We start from the raw sequence: 20,070 nt of genomic DNA on the forward strand, positions 1-20,070 counted from the left end.
ATCTACTGCTTTGCCGATGTATGGAAGAGAATGCCTAAAGCTGGAGCAAAGATGCTTTGCTGAAGAAGGAGCAAGACTTGTTCAGACTTCCATACAGAAAAACCTCTTTCAGAACCTTGGAAACCATATTTTCGACCTTCTAGGTTGTGACCAGGACTAGTGCTTATCTCCCTTGTCCAACCAGGAAAAACTGGAATGAAATCTCAACAACTGGTTCCTTCCATGGTCAGCACACACAGGTAGGGATGTGATCTGACTGCTGGGAAAAGGACCTGGCCCATCCATGATAACCCACAGCTGACAGAGCCAGAGGCCTGCACCTGGGAAGTCTACCCAAGGTTGAGCCAGAGAGCCTCCATGTTCATGGTGTCCTCACCTCTCCTGACTTCCCAGTTATTTCCTATAAAGTCTTTTGTCATCTATAAAGCCATGTCTTTCATGACTTGGAGTCTGCACCATACCCCAGCAACACTGACCGCACTGCATGTCATCTCGACAACTCTGATGCCTGACAGGACCACCTCATCTTCTCAACATCACAGTTAATTTCAGAGGACCTCTTCTGAACGGAAGCCGAACACAACCAGAGCCGCAGGGACTGGTATCCCATAACTGTGACCGTACCTACCCACAGGAGCTAAGTACTTGACCGATCCGGGGTCAAGCCTACCAGAACCACGCAACCAGTAGGTAACTTCATGAAGATTTGACATCTGGACTCAACAGCAGTCAGTGGGTCCCAACTGCATGGCACTGCCCACATCGCTCGTCCTCCTTTGTCGGGAACTCTGTTTCTTTATCCACACTCACTTTTCGGCACCCAATCGTCTTAGATGGACCCGGAGAAATGAAACCTGGAGAGGCTGGTATCCCAAAACGTAATCATGATATCCAGAATCGATAACGGCAGATCTCACCAGTAATGTCCATTTATTTTTGTATGCATTTATTTGGCAAAATGCATTGTCTTACACAATCATTCTAGTTTACAACGATTATCCAATACATTAATAATAAAGTACGATCATATTTTACCCAAACAATATAAAAGACTATAATTATACAGTAAAATATTATTCGTATCAGGCTCGTAATTCGTTTTTTCTCTCTTTTTCTCTACCTTTGCCGCTCTTATCCCTCTTTCCTCCATCTCCAATATCCTCCCCTAATTCTGCCCTCGATAAGCCACCTTTGTAGTTAGACCCCCGACCTGAGGTTCCTGGTATGTAGCCAGGCCGTGGAGAGCTTGTGATTTCAACATTTGTTTTACTAGTTTGTTCACTTACTAACACTTGCCTTTATATGTCTTTGTCAACACGTAATGGGGTTTGGAGGTAAATGTGCTATCTAGTCGCCTAATTCATAACACGTTTGATAGAGTACCTCTGGACTTTGAAGACTTTTCGGTTGTAATCCAGTCTTGATCCCTACCTCTTGTTATCACCAAGATGCCTTCGGGCTTATGTCACACTCTACAAATATCCTTGAGATAAGATGAGAGTTCTCTGGTACCCCTGATGCCCCTTTTCAATACGCTCAACATAAGGACCATATCCTGCAAGGCCAATCACCTTTTGCTTGACCAACACTCTGGTTCCTGAGCAAACCCAACACTGATTGGACTGATAATCTGGTACTGGCTGTTTGGGACAACCTTGTGTTTGGTATGGACCTGGAACACTTTCAGTGAGCCGTTGAACCACTCCACTGTGCCCTCACGGCAGACCATAGCCATTGTTGTTATATATTTTAAATGCCTTGACCTAAAGGCATGAGGTTTTGACACCTATTTACCCTGTACACAGCATTCTAGATGCATCTAACTGGATCTATGTGATATTATTCAGGAAAGAAATCCTGTGACCAAAAATACGCAATTTGTTTTTCTCCTGCACATTTCAATGCACTTATATGAAGGGGAGACCCCCTCCCCCCTGGTAGCTACCCCATACTACCCTTACAATATTTATTACCCTAGCCAACCTCCCACATATAAATGCATTGAAATGCGGATTTTGAAATTCGGCATGTTCGGCTGTGGGATTTTCGGATGCAATATTTTGGGGCGATTCTCATCTAACCTACGTAAATTACATAAAGCCTAATTTCATCTTGATGTCCTTTTTTATTTGCTTTGATAGAGCGGTACCATGTACCAATGATCACCCCTCCTTTACCCCCAACAGCTAAACTTGACTTCTAATGGATTATTTCCTCCCACAGAGTCCTAACCTGTAATATCCCTAATCCAGCGCAGCTATTTCTCCGGAAATGTTTCCACCTCCAGGAGCACAGCACAGCTCCGAGTCGGCTCCGCCATGTCTATTTCATTCAAGACCTCAGGCTTCAAGCTGTATGCGGACTGCAGCTGGAAAATGCCGGTCTCTGATATGCACCAGATGTGTTTGAATTGCTTAGGAGAGGACCGTGTCAGCCAGGATTGTGGGTCATGCCACTCCATACACCCAAAGGCCTTCCGAGAGAGGGTGGCAAAGATATTTACCTTCATCCACAAGTGGAAGGTTTATGAACCACGATCTCGATCGAGGTCGCATAGTGTGAAACAATACTCTGAGGGCATGCGGCTCTGTACAAGGAAAAGGACAAGAAGAAAAAGCATAGAAAGAGTTCTCGCTCCCTGAGTGAGTCCTTGCACCGACATTTGTCTTCTGAAGAAGAACCAGCGCTCTAGGAAGACTTTTCACCTGAAGATTTTGGACATCTTCTTCAAAACGCTGGCGGCTGTAGCCTCGGTGACTGTGACTAAGTCGACAGTGCCATCAGCTGTGGATACAGTGCTGCAGGGTCCAACTGCATCTGTTGCGTCCGGCAGGGTACCCTCTGTAGTATACTCCTGCACGCTTTAGGGCTACGGCCTGGAGCAGAGGGAGACAGAGGTGTCTCTGTGCAGAAAGGCCCAAAGCTTAGTTAGTCCTCGAGGTCGTTCGCACCGACTGAAGTCACAACTCTGCAGGAATAGTTTCCAATCCCTAGGGTTGCCTTCATGTTGAATATTCATGACATCTACGATGAGGAGGGTAACCAGGTACCTTTTGGGCTTGAACCTATAGGTTCTAGGGCGACAAAGGATTTCCTGGAAGAGTTCTATGGGAAAGGTGAGGACCTATTGGGCCAGTCAGAGGACCTTTGAGGGGCTAGTGACCTCGACACCTCCCCAGAGATGGAATTTCTGCCAGCTCCCAGCACAGGAAAGCCTCACCAGGGACGTCATATCACCAAAATGCCTGGGGTAGCGGAAGTGAAACATACATAATGCAGTACTTGTAACAGGGTAACCAAAATCTCTAATGCAGGCTACAGTTAGTGTAGAAACATATATAGATCAATGGGCAAAAAAGTACTCGCTATCTGTGGCATTGCTGTGTTAAACAAACCAAAAAAGCACTGACCTTGGTAGGCGTGCTCTGCTGTTTACCGAGGAGCAAAATGCTGCATGAGCAAGGCCTAGAAATGTAATAATTGAGCAGGATTTAGCATCAACAAAATTCCTGGTTATAAATGTATCTATGAGTCAGCTACCACTACGATAGAAGAAACCTATTAGACTGGCCTCAGTTATCTTTGCTGGAGTATAATACCAAGGAACGTTTCTTTCAATATACCCAAGGCCCCAGTAGTTTTTTAAAAATGTTAGCGTAATACTGGGTGCCAGAGGACTTGAAAAGACCCCACCATTGAATGTAATACAATTGCTGCACACATAAATCTGTGGCACCACACAGTTATTTTAAATTGAAAACACCCACATGTTGCTTCTCGCCCGGGGACTCACTGGCAGACTTCAAGGCATGCACTGCACACTAGTCCTTTATCAGACCCAGTGTTTCCCAATGGCGTAGCACAACCTTTGGCGGCCCCCCTGCGAGCCAAGCTGTTTTCCCCCCGCAAGCTGCGACACACCCTGGGCCAGTCAGGACCACCATGTGTGTGCAATGCCCATGATGATTATGCCGCTGCAGGGGCATGCACTACTGCAAGTGAAAGAAGTAAATATGTTTTTTAATCAAAGCTTAAAAGTTGCACGTAGCGTAGAAAGAAGGGGGCAGTGCCTGGGCCACAAATATACCAGCCACCTATGGTGGCTGGTGAGTTGTATTTTTGGAGGGTGTAATATTTGCCACAAGTATGCGATTGCGACCGAGTGTAGCGAGGGAGCCCGAACTAACGAAAATGGGTCTGTGGGGGAGTTTAGGGGGGATTCTTTGTGCTCCCCAGAGAACATTTTTTGAATAATGGGTTAAAACGTTGCACTACACAGCACACTTTCTGTGAACATTTGATACATACCCACCCACAACAATCAAAAACACACCATCTCATTCATACACATTCATCCACCAGTCCCTCATTCACACCTTAACGTACATCCACTCATTGCATTCTCTGCACAGGCAGACACCCACGCACCCAAAACATTCTAAAACACACCATCACATTCATGCTCATTCACCCACCAGTCACTCACTCATGCACATTTTCTTACCTCCTGCCATTGCATTCTCTACACAGGCACACACTCACCTAGAACATTCAGAAACACACCATCACATTCATACTCATTCACCCACCAGTCACTCACTCACACCTTCTCTTACATCCACCCATTGCATTCTCAACAAAGACACACTTCCACCCACCCGGAACAATCAAAAACGCACATCACATCACATTACTTCTCATTCACCCACCATTCACATACATACATCTTACATGCACTTCACGCATGCAAAATACACATCATATTTTTCTTAAAAAGCCTTACCTTTTTCTTGTAGCTTCGGTCCATTCTTCCAGGCCACTCTCAGCTCCTCCGTGCTGCTCACAAACAGGAACCAGGAAGCTGCGAGAGCTTCCTAGTTCCTGTACGTGAGTTGCAAGGAAGACAGGGGAGAAGGGGTTGGAGCGGAACGTGGCATGTGACATGTGCCATATGTCAATGTCAGCTCCACCGCCAACCCATACTGATGGGTGAGGACTGGGCCGGGTACCCACCAGACCTGCTGGACATGGTGGACTGTGTGTGAAGGGTCATGGCCACTAGCACTTTGGTAAGGTGCACTCATGGCTAAGGACATCAGGCTTTGTGCCAGACATCTATCCCAGACAGTTGGATATGCTGTTTGATGGCCCTAACCTTTTTGGAGCTAAGGCTAACAAAGCCCAACAGAAGGTTCAGTCGCCCAAGGTGACTGCTATGTCTTTGGGGCTAGCAGTGCAACAGCCTTCCACACAGATGTCACCTCGACATCATCTCAAGGCAGGGGCTTTCATCCCTTTGCCACTTTGCCCCGAGGGGCCCTGGTCAGTCTGTCCTGGGAAGAGGACAGGGCAGATGTTTCCTGAGAGGGAGAGGAACGGTGCCCAGTGAGGGGGCATGGCAATGGCTGCTGTCCCCACCGCACCCCAGGATGCCAAATCTCATTGGCGGGCTTTGACATTCTACATCTGTGGAGGGAGCTTTCACTGTGCAGCCCAGAATGACCACATCTGACGCTTGGGCCTTACAGGTCATTCGGCAGGGATTTTGCCTTCCATTCCTTCAGCGCCCCCTGGGCCAGGGTTCTTAGTATACCCCTTTGTCTCAGGACCCCATTCTACAGGAGGAGGTACATCAGTTTCAGTCAAAATGCACAATTAAACTAGTTCCGCCCACGGAATGAGGCAAGGGGTGGTATTACACCTATTCTCTGGTGCTGAAGAAGGACAAGGGCTTGCTCCCCATCCTGGATCTGCAGCTACTGATCTTGTTCCTACACAAAGCCAAGTTCAAGATGGTCCCTCTAGGCCAGATTCTACAAGTCCTTGATCTACAGGACTGGTTGGTTTCCCTGGAACTTCAGGATGCTTACTTCCATGTGCCAATTCATCAAAAGCACAGGAAGTATCTGAGGTTCGTGGTGGGTCAACAGCATTACCAATTCAAGAACCTGTCATTCAGGCTTTCTTCCCCAACGGCTTTCACCAAACTGCTAGCAGTGGTGGCAGCTCGTCTCCAGGAGGAAGGGCATTAATTTCTTCCCTACCTAGACGACTATCCCGTCCGAGCTAGCTCCCCAAATCTAGTGTCAGAGCCCCTACATTGCACATGCACTCTATTGCACAGCCTGGGCTTTTCCCTGAACTTCAAGAAGTCTCAGGTTTCACCACCCTTGTGTTTCCGATTTATTGTTGCTGTCTTGGACACTCAACTGGGCAGGCTCTTCCTGCCCAAGGATCGATTGGCTTACATCTTTCGGATGCTCAATATCTCCAATCCCGAGAACAAGTCCCGGCCTTGGACTTCCTGCGCCTTCTGGACCTTATGGCCTGCTGCATTCTAGTGGTGCCTGAGGTGAGACTGTGCATGAGATCGCTTCAGTGGCTTCTCCATTTCCAATGGTCTCAGTTTTAGGTCCACATGAGGCGCTCACCTGGCAGACCTCACAGTGAGCGTCCTGCCGTCTCCAGTGATGTCTTGATAACACTTCAGCTTGCTGGAGTTGAGGGTGATCACGCCGGTTATGGTTGCTTTCCTCCCCTCTGTGAAGTGCAAGACTTTGCTGATCCTGACGGACAACACAGTGGCTATGCACTACCTCAGCAGACGAGGTGGCATGGGGTCCTTGCCTCTATACAAAGAAGCAATGAGACTGTGGTTCTGGGCTCTGGGTAACATTTTCTCTCTGACGGCAGGTCATCTGGCCAGGTAAGAGAATGTCACAGCGGATGCCTTGAGCAGACAGACTGCGGCCTCTCATTAGTGGGAGCTCTGTCGGGAAGTTCTGGAGGAGACTTTCTCTGTTTGGGGAATTCCTCAAGTGGGCCTATTCACTTCAGTGTTAACAGGAAGTACAAGTTGCTCTGCTCTAGCGAATTTCCTCATCAGTGAGCTCTGAGGGAGGCATTGACAGTCGAGTCAGCTTTCAACTTCTTTTATACGTCCTCCCGATCCCTGTCATTCCACTCGTTCTCAGGAGATTTCACCTGTTTAAACCACATGATCCTGATCTACCCCAGACTGGACAGGTCCATCTGCCTTCCTTGGCACCTTCTGAGGGGAGTTGACTTGCTCTCCCATTCAAAGGGTCAGGTACCCCACCCGAACATCAGCAGCCTGCGCCTTCATCCTTGGCTACTGAGAGACTGAAATACAAGGAATGGGACTTGTCAGACGACGTTCGTGATGTTCTCCTTTCAGCTCGAAGGCCTGCTACGAAATCCATTTACTTTTGAACTGATGCTGGGAGAGAGACCTTAATCCTTTATCATGTTGTCTATTCCCTGTATTGGATTTTCTGTTTTCTTTGGCCCAGGTGGGCCTGCAGATTGGCACTGTAAAGGGTTACCTCACTGCTATTTTGGTTTTCAAGAGGTCTCCGGAACAGGGCTCATTTTTCACAATCCCCAATGTTATGCAGTTCTTCTGGGGTTTGTCTAACTAGTTTCCTCCCCACCAGTTTGTGGTTGAGGTGTGGAATTTGAATGTATTTTTAATGTTTCTTTTTGGTGCTCCGTTTGAGCTTCTTAATTATTGTGCTAGTAGATTATTCAGGAGATTTTCCTGGTTGCCATCACTTCCAAGACATGGGTGAGTGCTCTCCAAGCGTTGTCTGTTTTACCTCCCTATTTGGTTTTGTCCAAAGAGAAGGTGACATTTGAGAGTGAGTACCTTCTTTCTGCCAAAGGTGGTCTTGGAGTTCCATCCCTCTCAGAAGATCAATCTTTGCGTATTTTTTCCTCTACATCACCCTTCCATTACGAAGGAACGATTCCATCGGCTGTACACTGTGTGGGCCCTTAAGTTCTATGTCTCCCATAATAGAGAGGCTAAAAAAGATGACCTGCTTTTCGTTGGTTACACTGGTGCTCGTACGAGCAGAGCTGTGACCAAACAAACCCTGCCCAGGTGGATCATCCCTGTGCGATGAATATTACATTGAGCCGTCTGCTCCCACTCTGAGAAACAGCAAGAGTACAAGAGACTAACAGGCCAGGCACTGCTTATGTCTATAGGTGAGCGTGTAAAGGAGTAAAGGTTTGCCCAGCCACAAGATGTTACATTCAGGCTGTGGAAAGTGGTGGCCCCTACATGGGTAGGCAACAAGGTGCACCCTGACCACAGGTTCTGGGAAGCCAACCTAATTGGTAAACAAGGTTCTAGACTCTTAGTCATGCGAAACACTCACAAGGTAGAGTAGGCAGAGCAGTAACGCAGACATCAGGAAGAAAGTATTTGGTGTGTTAATACAGTTAACAACACTTAGAGACACCCAATTAATGAAACGGCAGCAACACCACTATTGATTAGGCTTCTAAATCATGCAAAGCAACTAAAATTCAAGGACAATATACACTACAAAACACACACTCACGTATATATATTTTTTTCTCAGAAAGGGGAACAAAAAGGCTGTTACTTGGCTCCTGAATCATCAAAATGTCTTGTGTGACGCGTGCTCATGGTACAACATGACATTTATAACTGTGAATGTCCCTGATATTGAAATATTGAAATACGTTTTGTATCTATCTGCACATGGCTAGTCTCTGAATTAAATCAACTGATTTTCTGTTTGTTTGTTTGTTGAGAATTTTTTTATATGTGTGACAATCTAAAAGGTTTGATAAAGAAATGAATGAATAATTAAGAACAATATTTGCTGGGGGCCAACACGTGTTTTATTCAATAAGGGCTTCATCAGTGCCACATTTTGTATAAGGATCATCAATTGAAATTGTATAATGTACTGTTGCATGTTATTTCAATGAAAACACGATTAAGGGACATTGCTTTCTCTCTCTATGACACTAATTAGGTTATTTTTCGGGCTATGTGTACTGTCGTTCTCTGCTTCTTTCTTGTATTTCTAATCGTTAGATATAATTCTTATTACAAACTGTAGTTAAAATCTGAGGTCTTATCATTCCTTTCGATATTTGCCCCAATTGTGGACGAATATGTGTTCTTATATGCTGCGGGCTCGAAATATGAAAGTCCTCTTCTTATAGTGTTCATGAATTAATACTAATGACAATTCATGTAAGAATTCAGGAGTGCTTGTTGGCACACCCCACTCTCGTCTGATTCTCGTTCTGAATCTGTATATGAACAAACCCAGGCAACACTGCTCCTGGGCCACAAGTCGAGGATCTGCAGAGTCCCAAGCTCCAGCAAAGGACAGTGACACTAGCAGCAGGGTCACCTTGTTGGTGAGTGGTGAGCTCCAGGAAGGTTCCAAGGGTAGTTCTGAAGACCACCAATGGCAGGGCATTGCAATATGATGCAGGATCAGTTGTTCCCACCAGTCCAACGGAGGGAGGAACTCTCAAGTGTCTTCCCTGGTGGCAGGAAAGGCACCAGAAGCCACCTGTGGTTGGCTTGGGCAATTTCGGTTTGCTTTTGATGAACTTCTTTTGGTCTGCATCAGCAGTCTTCTCTTCTTCTGACTCTTGGTTCTTGAGGGGGACTTCCACAATGGCAGCAGACTCCTCTTCTTATACAAATTCCTGGGTGGTTGTTTCGACAGACCAGCACTACCAAGAATCTGCACCATTTAATTAGGTACGGTCTGTCCATTCATGGACAGCCACCCACCCCACATCCGCCCAGCAGCAGGTGTCCCTAGGCTGTAATGTTGAATGGGACCAGACCATTTCCTGCCACGCCAGACAAACACCACACGTTGGCCCAGAGCAGGGCCCTGGGAAATGCAGGCATTTTTAAGGAATTTTCAGACCTGAGAAGGCATTAAGACAGTGTAAAAGCAAGATGGCCAAAGGGTTGGACTTAAACCACTTTGACTCAAACATTCCCTCTGTCCTCATCCTACTTGATCTCTCCTCTGCTTTCGACACAGTCAACCATACCACCCTGCTTAATCGTCTCTGTGACAACCTGGGTATCACTAATCAGGCTCTGGCCTGGCTGAACTCTTTCTTTTCTGATCGACCCTTGCAGGTACAACTTGCGTCCTTCCTATCTTCTATCTCCCTCTCCACCTGTGGTGTTCCCCAGGGGTCTAACCTCTTGCCCTGGCTTTTCAACCAATACCTGGCAACTCTCGCCTACTGCATCTCCATTTTCTGCTCAAACTTCCAGTGCTATGCTGATGAAACCAACTCATTTTCAGGTTTCTGTCAGCCACCTCCTCTCCTTCGCTCATCTCTGATTGTCTAATCGCCATTCAAAATTGGTGTGCTGCCACTGACATTTGTCTAAATGCCAACAAGACTGAGATCCTCCTCATTGGTACACCTTCTCCATCCTTTCCCCTCACTCTCTGGCCGGCCTCCCTTGGCCCTCATCCTACCCCTACCTGCGAGGCTAAGAACCTCAGGGTTATCGTTGACTCCACACTTTCCTTCCCCGCACACATCTCTGAAGTCGCCAAAAAGTCAAACTTTTTATTTCACCTTCTTAGAGGTAGAGTACTTTCCTCTCCTTCCCTCAAAAGCTCACTGTCTCCCAAGCTCTATTTCTCTCTAGGCTGGATTACTGTAACAGCCTCTTTCTAGATCTACCTGCCTCCACTCTCTGTCCTTTACAACTAATCCAGAACAGGACTGCGCGATTTGTCCTTGGCCTCAAGCCCTGGGATTGTATCTCTCCAGCTCTGAAATCCATTCATTGGCTCCCAGTGGATGCCAGGATTACATTTCAAACCCTCTGCATTGTCCACAAGGCTTTCTGGGGCTTGGGTCCAAAATATCTTCAACTATCCCTCTGTAAATACCTCCCCTCTCGAGCCCTTCGCTCCTCTACTTCTAACTCCCTCAGGGTTAGTCGTTTTGCAAAGAAACTGGCTGGGGGTAGGACTCTGTCTTCGGCTGGTGCCTCCCTTTGGAACAGCCTCCGGGCCACCTTGAAACTTGAGGAGAACCATCTCTGGTTTCGGAAGCACCTCAAGACCTTCCTCTTCGCTTCTGCTTTTGCCCCTCTTCTCCTCTGCTGATCTGTTTTCTTTGGCACCGTGCACCTGGCCCCCTCTGTCATTCGGGCCCAGGTACCTGCTCACCCAGCTACCCTCCTGCACTGACTTCGGGCCACCCCTTGTACTGCGGTCTGTATCTGTACGCATACAGTACCCCTCCCAATTTCTTCTGCACATATCAGATATACCCTATCTGACTAATATGTCACCTGCCGCTTGCTGGTTGCACTACCACCGTTTATCACCTTTATTTATTTATTTATTTATTTATTTTGTATTTATTCTGTTCTCTCCTCTGTTCTGCACTTTCCACTTCTCCCCCCTCAATGCACTTCCTCCCCTTTTCCCTTTTCCATGCACTTGCACGTTCTTAATGACACTGGGCCTGGTAAGATCGCTGTTTTTTGTTCTCCCTTGTTCCCCTCCCTTTGCCTGGTCGCGCTTTGAAACACTTGTGTACGAGCGCGATATATATAAAATATCATTTCATTTCATTCCCATGGCGTGGCCATTTTAAATATCTGGTACTCAAAATGGCATTATGAAGTAAAGAAAAGATGGTGCACATGAAAAAGGAGAAAAGCCTGGTCCGCTGCCTCCGGCCTATCTTAGGCATATCTAAAAGGCGTATAAAATGTTGCCACACAACTAAGAAGAAGGGATGCATTGTGCCTCTTCAGTTTTCATTGGCAAAGTGGGGTGTGTTACATTAACCAACACAAAAACCATGACTGAGAGAAGCAATCCCCCCACACTGGTTTCCTTTAATGTTTCACCAGTACCCCCAAAATGAATGAGATGAGCAGGTAAGTGAATCTAAAAAAGGCTTCACGTACCTCAAAAGTCAGACAAAGGTGCAAAACTGAGGCAAAGGGTTAGGGTGTTCCATCAAAGCCAATGAAGGTAAAGTTGGAAAAAGAAAAGTCGTTCCTAACAATCACATTGTTGCTCATAAGAAATTGCAGTCCCCATCTAAAACCGTTTCTGTGTAAGAACCTAAGACAGGCACAGAGTAAGCATCAAAAGGTCTGAAAAATTAAATAATACCTTGTGATCTTTTCCCAGGTCTTCCGGGGTTCAGAGGGCTCAGCGGGCTGCACGGATTGGCTGGCAGCAAAGGCTTCCCCGGATCACCAGGTCAGTATCAGGCAACATTAACCAAAGCAAAAATGGTGGCGCAGCGCATTGACCATCCCGTGTCAATCTCTACTTCCCAACAGGCCTGGATGTCTTTGGAGCTCAAGGTCTGCACGGCGGTCAAGGGGAAAGGGGGGAAATTGGAGAGCGCAGTAACGTTTCAGGGATCCCCGGAGTACCAGGTTCCAAAGGATTGCAGGGTGATCCAGGTTAGTAATACAAAAAGTTTCATTTCAAAGTGCATTTTTGACAGTAGCAAAATGTTCTATATTACTCAACTAATGTGTTGCTCGCTACCAGTAGACGGTAAAGACGGCATACTGGTTGCACGTCCATTCACATTGCATTTGAATGATATTTTACTATAACTCATTTTCTGTTTCACTAACAAATGGAAAAGTCTTGAGCTAGATGTGACAAAACCAAAATCAATGTGCCCTGTTGCAATTGTAGTCAAATTCAGACTCAAATTATATCAAATACTTTTTTGATAAGTTCAATTTTTATTGTTAAACACAATTTTTCACATGTGGAAGTTGCTTGATTTTGGCCTAAACTGCCAAACATCTTGGATCCTGATGAAGCCCAGTGTCCGACACGGGGGGGCCATCTATCTCACATGTGCATTACATCAAATGTGGTCAAGTGAGGAGCGCAGGACCATGGCGATAGATCTACGGGTGTACCCTCAGAACATAATATGGGAGGCCTCAAATGGCCCGATGAATTTAAATTCAAATTTCATCTCATATTCAAATATAACTTATTGTGCACAGGTGACCATAATAACTTGAAAGTGCATGAAACAGATGACATAAAACTATAAACTGGTACAGACGAGAGCAAAAGTAAGTAACAACAAGAATCGGTGACATAATCAAATAACCCCATGGAGGACTCTAAGGTAGTTTTACAGATTTGACCTCTAGCCTCCCTCATTGTTGGAGATCTTGGGTATTATACACTGATTTATGATTCCAGGGTCACTCTTTACAATGTCAAATTCACTTATAATTTAGTAACTTTAACTGCATGGAGTCATCAATGTCCATGTCTTGTAATCAATACTGCTTGGATTTAATATGTTTAATGCTTTATTACAAAAAGTCTCTTATGCCAGCTTTGTCTCGTCATTTTAGATTTCCTCTTTCGTAGGATGGTGGGAGCGCTTATTGCCTTGCCTCCCATTAAAAAAAAATGTGGTACACCAAGCCATGCTGGAGGTTAAAAAAAAGCATTTAGGAAAATCAGTCGGGCATTTGTTTCCTAACCTGTCCTATCCTGTCTAAACATGTGCTAATTCAAGTGCTTCCTTCCCCGACAAACTAATTGTTTTCACAGACCACTGTGTACTACTGTGAATTGAAATTGGTTACTGTGTGAAACCATTACCTTCTGCCACTCACCTCTGTATTGATGGCCCAGTTGTGAACAGTGTAATTTGTTTTCCTAATTGGTCTTGCAGGGGGCTTATAACCTCATGCGAATAAAGGAAGATGTGGGTGTAAAGTAGCCTTTAGCCCCAGATATGGCTATTTCAAATACCTAATAGAATCATGTGGTCTATGCAATGCCCAACATCTCATCAACAATGTGCTTTGGGATTTATGAGACACATTATTATTTTCTATCTGGATGACATTTTGATCTTCCCAGAGACCATTTTTTGATTGTTCAGGTAGCAAGCCTAATTTTGATCTGCAATCGCTTCTTGAATCAGTGCTCTGAATTGATCTCATGATGCGCCATTAGCAGGCCACCCGAGTATTGCACGCACAATAGGCCTATTGCCATGATTATTTCGGTAGCCCTTGATGAGGAAATAGGAAACTAATTATGTGCAGTCAGAGCCAAGACATCTTAATCACGACCTGGCTGCCCTGCCATACTACCAGACCTTTGAGTAGTACAGACTTATTCTAGAAGTTGAGGCTCTGTATACCAAGGGATAGTTTAATAAAGTCTTACCGCAGGTAGACTTTAGGAAAACTCCCCTAACATCCCCTCCCCCACTGTATCCCGCTCATCTTCTCCCTGGACTCCTATTCTCTAATTGTTCCTTCTAAACAACCCTCAAATCACACTGATCACACCATCTCTAACCTCATCTAACCCTCTCATCTGCCTGCTGTGACACCACTCCCCTCTCATGCCACCTCCCCACCACCCCCAGCTAAAATCACTTTTGGCTCTGAAATGAGACATCACTCTGCAATAAGACTTCCCTTCTAAGTGAACACTTTGACTCTCATCTCCCACCTGCCCCTTATGGCTGCTTCAGAAACCTGGTTCAACCCCCAAGACAGGGCCACACTAACCGCCCTTCACAGAGTGACTCAGCTACCGTCTCCAACTTTCCTTGCTTATCCAAGAAGGGTCAATTAACAAACTAGTGCTGCCTACCTTTCCCCTATCTTCAACCTCTCCCTTTCCTCTGGGATATTTCCAGCCTACTATAAGGTGGCCATGATCTTATCCCTTTTTTTAAAAAAAAACATATACCGGATACCATCACCCCTAATAGCTATTGACCTGTGTCCCTTCTTCCTCGCGATTCCAAAATTCTAGCAAACTTGGTGCTCAGTTACATGGAAAGCAAGGACTCTGTGATCCCCTCCAGTCTGTGATCTGCAGCCACCACTGCACGGTTACAGCACTTACCCACTCCTGTAACTTCTATGCTGGTGGCCACCACTCACAACCACCTTCCTAGATTTCTCTGTGTTCTTCAGCACTGTCAATCACTGACCTCCTCCTGACTGTGTCTCACCTCAACTTCCAGGGTACTGTCCTTGCCTAAATGTACCCCGACTAAGCTGGTTGCTCCTTTTCCATTTCCTGGAATGTTGGAACATGTACTCCAACCCTTCTCCTAGTTGGGGCCCCTGGAGGGTCTCCCCGTGGTCCTTCCTTGTTCACTCTCTATACAATCCGCCTTTCGGTTCCCATAACATTTCTTTTCAGATGAGACACACATTATTCTTTCTTTCCTTCGTGTCCCCCATAAGTTTCTTTCTGCATCACTGACTGCCTGATTACCAGACACCTCTGGGTGCAGATTCACTGCCTAATGCTTAGCTCATCCGAAATGGCTGTGACCTACCACAGTGTCTAACACGTCCCCTCTGCTCTATCCTTTCTCCGAACACCATCACCCCACCCTGTATGGACTCGTAAACTGGGGTTATTTTTTAACACTGATCTGAAAACTCAGAAATTAATTTCCTCTATCTCTTTGGCTGCCACACTTAACCTCCTTAATATCTGTAGAATCTCCCCTTTCTCACCTTCCACTCTGCTAAAAACCTCATCTCCACACTTTTCCTTAGCAGGCTGGGTTACTGCTTCAGGCACTTAATTTGACTCCTGCTCGACTCGTTTACCCCAATGGACAAGTCACTTAAATTTGCTACCTACACCCTCTTGAACATCCACAGATCTACACCGCCCATTGCGCACTACCTCAGGCGTGTTGTCTGTCCAATGGCCAATCACTCCATCTATAAATTCCTTCTTCTTGACTACAAATGAATCCCTGGTCCAGCCCGCCTTTTCTCCCGTACCTGGCTAACTCCATCTCTCGTTACTCATCCCTCCCACCATCTGAGGTCTCAATCTCTCCTCACTCTCTCTGTCCCATGTCCTTCCTTAGCTGCCCCCCATTTTCACTTCTTCACTCTCCTCGCTTTTCACCAATGGAACTCGCTGCACCCGGATATCACACCTAATCCGTAATGCTCCATGTAAAAATAGGTTGTAGCGTCCGCCTGCATGACATGTGGAACAAAGCAACAAAGAACAAAGCCCCAACATGGGGCATTCACTTACAGTAAAGCTTCATGTTCTAAACATAAAGTGTTCGCCTCACATAAACTGTCACCCGAACCACTACATTTATTAGTGCTTCAGTTGACAATACATTTAAAGAAAAAATATATCCAGATGCAGATACGTCCCTACGCCCTGATGGCCGTGGCCAACAGGGTGCACCTAAAAGGTGCCTACCCCATGAGTGCAGCACCAAAACAGCCAGCGCCGAAACAGCCAGGCGATAAGAGGGCCAGCCGTCCCATGGACAACAAAGAAGCTTTTTGGGGACGAACCCTGACACCTGCTGGACAAATTAGATAGCGCCTGATGGAGGTGATTTTCGAAATATATCTATATAAATAAAAATATAAATGTTTGTTTGTTCAAAATCTTAAATCTCCGAAAGTTCTTCACCGATTGCTTTGAAATTTTGATGCAACGTTGCATTCAAATAGGCGTGTGGTTTTATAAACATACTATACATAGATGTCACACCTGTGGCAAGTAATAACATGCTTTTTTCTGAAAAACAGCGCCATCTGTTGGACGTAAAAGCAACACACGCTATTTTACGTTTCCGGATCAAATACGTGCCGAGGGAGCAGCAGAGCGACGTACAGGCAGAATTTAGGATGCACGGTTGCGAGCAGGGCGATCGCGTTCTGCAGCTTCAGATCTGCTTCATTCTCAACAGAATTAACGCGACAGACTGAGAGTGGCTAAAAAAGAGAAACAGCAGATCAGTGTCAAACACAACTCCATGCTCAGCAATCACGCCTTGCCTTGCCCTGCCAAACAATTGCCTTGCATTCCGTTACAACCCAGCTGATGATTATAGTTTGAGCTGGCATGTTCTCATCAGCACCATGACTGAAGTGTGTCCTTATTGCAAGGCTCTGAAATTTAATGGAGAAACTAAAGGAATGTGTTGCGCCTCTGGGAAAATTAAACTGCCTCAACTTGGAGAACTGCCAGAGATATTAAAAACGACCCTCAAGCATTGTCAAATTAGTCATATTAGAAACGTGCGCTTTCTCTTTTCTTTCTTTTCCATTTAACCAGACTGAGCCACAGCAACGTGTGGCCGGGGACAGCTAGTATATGTATATAGTATATATTTGTGAAAGAGTGTTTTTATGTTCAGGGGTGGCTCCAGCCCCATAACAGTTGGTCGGCTGAGAATTTGGGCCAAGGTCGGCATACCAGTCTGGGGTGTACTCGCGATAGTGAAATTTGACCAACCCCAAACATTCGCCCTGCACAGGGCAGGGTCCGGTCCTGTGCTATCAGAATAAACGATTTTGGAAGATTGCCAATTTAATGATTGTTGGCTCCAGCCCCACAACAGTTGGTGGGCTGAAATTGTGGCCTGAGGTCGGCATACCAGTCTGCGGTGTACTGGCGATGGTGAAATCTGACCAGCCCCACCCATTTGCACTGCACAGGAGCGGAGCGGGGTTCTGTTCCATCCATATAGGCGATTTCGGAAGTTATGACACAAAGAAACATACACAAGACTATAGCAGACCCCCACGTGCATGTCAGCTACAGACCCATGCAACGGCGGGTGGTACCACTGGTTCTCAATAATTTCCTCTGCTGTAGCAATCTCCCCCTAACAATTCTTCCAAAGATTTTTCTGCAAGGAATACAAATCAGGAAGACTTACCAAAAATTCTGATATGCCGTCATCCCTATTGGCTCATATTGCCCAGAGTTATTGTTAATTTGTCCACTGGGGCTTGCACACATGATCAGGATTGGATTGGAACAAAAAAGAGGCCCATAAAATAAAAAGCTGGCCATTTCAAACCTCAAGCTGGTATCTTAAACAACAAACTGTCTCAGTGATACCTGGGGACAACATTGGTAAGATTTGTGTTGAGGCAACTAGATCATTTTAAAGCACATTGGTTGAGTAACTTTGGGCATAAGTACCAGCTGCATAATTCAGTAATTTTGGAGGGGTAAACTTGTGCAAAATTAAAAAGTGATGGATGCACGGCTTTGAATTAATCTTTACCACTATCACGCTGTGGGCAGTCTTGCACGCCATCATTTTTAGTCCGTCTGGGGCCAATACAGGCGGGACCAGCCATATGCAAATGTGTTCTGGACCTGTCGCCAACAGTTAAAGTGTAGGCTGAACTGCTGGGCCATGTGCACAAGCCACCCCAGCAATTTGTTGGCTTTGTGATCTACCAGTTTGGGCCAGGCGGTTTACATTGAGAGCATGACCAAGACAATGCAGGAGAAATGCAGGTAATTCCGGCACTGGCAATTTTTCCAAACCAGGTGAACGCAAGTTTGCCAGTGGGGGCAGTGATCTACCAGCATGCCTGACCTGCCGGGAGTACAGGCCTCTACGGGCAAATAAATGCTGGAATCACCTGCACTGGTACTACCAGTGCCGAGAAATCCGGCAATCCCATTTATGGAGTCCCATGCGACTCCATGAAATGGGAACCTACTGGTTGTCTCACCCGCCCATAATATCCAGTAATTCTGGGATATCGGGCGGCAGAAACGGTATGGCAGTTTTGCCGGTATCCCACCAGAATTACCGGTGGGATACCGGCAAAACTGTAATGAGGGCCTAAGAGTGCCTAAACCAATGCCACCCATTAAGATTGATTCAAAGCCTTCCATCCTTCCCTTTTCATTTGTATTTGTTTCCCTTTATGAGAGAGTATTCTTAGACATGGGTGCCTTGCTTGCTATGGCTATTGAAGCAAGTGCGCCTCTCTGAGTAGATCCCACAAGCCCACGTTAAGGCTGGCATCACAAATACAAACCATGTTCCGCTCCTCCTGCTGTGTGTACCTACCTGAGGTTTTCTCACCTAACTAGAAAGTATCTTGGTCCACGTGAAAGCCTGCCCTGCCCTGTTCCACACTGTTAAGGCTGTGACTGGTAAGTAGTGAACTCCAGAAGTTCAGACACTTTGATTAACACTCCACAGTGTCTGTGTGCAACCAGCAACTGTCCTGTGCATCGTGGCGCGTGTTGGGAAGCCTATTATCTGATATACCTCCTGGGGCTTTGGTCCCCTCACCTTTGATTCCACCAGTGGCATACAAAGGGTACGACGTTCATTCATCGCCGGTGTTTTTTTCAATGGTTTATTTGCCGAAATATTTTTGGGAAAAAAACTCATAGAAAAATATATGGGGTTGTGGGTAAGGGTATGTAAAGAGTGGGGGGAGTAAAATACATTGGAGCAAGGTAGAGGGAGGTTGGAGGGACCCACCCCAAAAAAAAAAAATGTCGACTTTTTTCAAGATAAATTCAGCAAGAATTCCATCGAAAAAAAACACTGTTGATGAATGAACATAGAACCCGCACACAGATAGAACATGTCTCAGTCAACCTGCACTCAACAGTACGCATAAAACGCTAGTCAAAAGTCAGAGGGTTCACTTGCGCCATGAAAAGGAGGAAAACAGTAACAATAATGGCAATTCACATAGCGCACACATTGAATAGTCGCCAGCTGTTTCACTAATCCCAACTCTATGCCACTGATTTTTTTCGGCTTGATGATTGAGTCATTTTCTAGAGAACGTGTGCTGTGCCCGGCAGGCCGCTGGGTGGTGCTTAGCATAGCGAGCCGATACATGCTTATATGCTACTCATCTGCCAGATGCCTGTGAGCATAAGATGGAGGACAGCACGCAAGCGCTCGCTTCTAAAATGGGGTCAGCCGGCATGTCACAAGCTTGATTACCAGCTGGGCCGACTCCACCCATCATCATTCCGAGGCCGGTCAATTGAGAACTGTTAAATTGGGGAATAATGACAGCTATTAATACACCTCTTAGAAGCTGGATAAATTCATCATACTGGCTGTACATAAAAACCTGATAATATGAATATTATTTTCTGGTCCCAGAGGTTCCAGAATATAGGCGTCTGGACCTCTTCTGCTTAACCTCAACCTTGCAACCCTTCGCAGTTCACCAGGAACTACCGCATGAGGGTCGAGCTGGGCATTTGGGTTTTGGGGATCTCATGCAGTTGAACTCCCCCTTCCACCGCCCCACCCTCGCATGATCACATCTGCTTGTATCGTTAGGCTCTGATTTACCATAAAGCCATTTCGGGTGTGAGGTAGTTAGACAGGAAGGACGTCCTCTCCTTGTTAAACTATATGTGTAATTCCGTGGGAAGTTGGGCATATCCCACTTTTGGA

General features: G+C 46.1%; 1 protein-coding gene across 1 annotated transcript in view; it reads left to right on the plus strand.

The window, feature by feature from the left end:
• The window catches only part of COL4A2 (collagen type IV alpha 2 chain), a 730,687-nt gene that overhangs the window by 652,471 nt on the left and 58,146 nt on the right, over positions 1–20,070 (plus strand). The window contains exons 39-40 of the mRNA XM_069636740.1: positions 11,997–12,068; positions 12,152–12,277. Of these exons, the coding sequence (XP_069492841.1) occupies positions 11,997–12,068; positions 12,152–12,277 (198 nt within the window). The remainder of the gene's footprint in view (positions 1–11,996; positions 12,069–12,151; positions 12,278–20,070) is intronic.

This window comes from Ambystoma mexicanum, chromosome 7p (genome assembly GCF_040938575.1).
Source record: "Ambystoma mexicanum isolate Mex_15411 chromosome 7p, UKY_AmexF1_1, whole genome shotgun sequence".
NCBI classification, from domain to species: Eukaryota; Metazoa; Chordata; class Amphibia; order Caudata; family Ambystomatidae; genus Ambystoma; species Ambystoma mexicanum.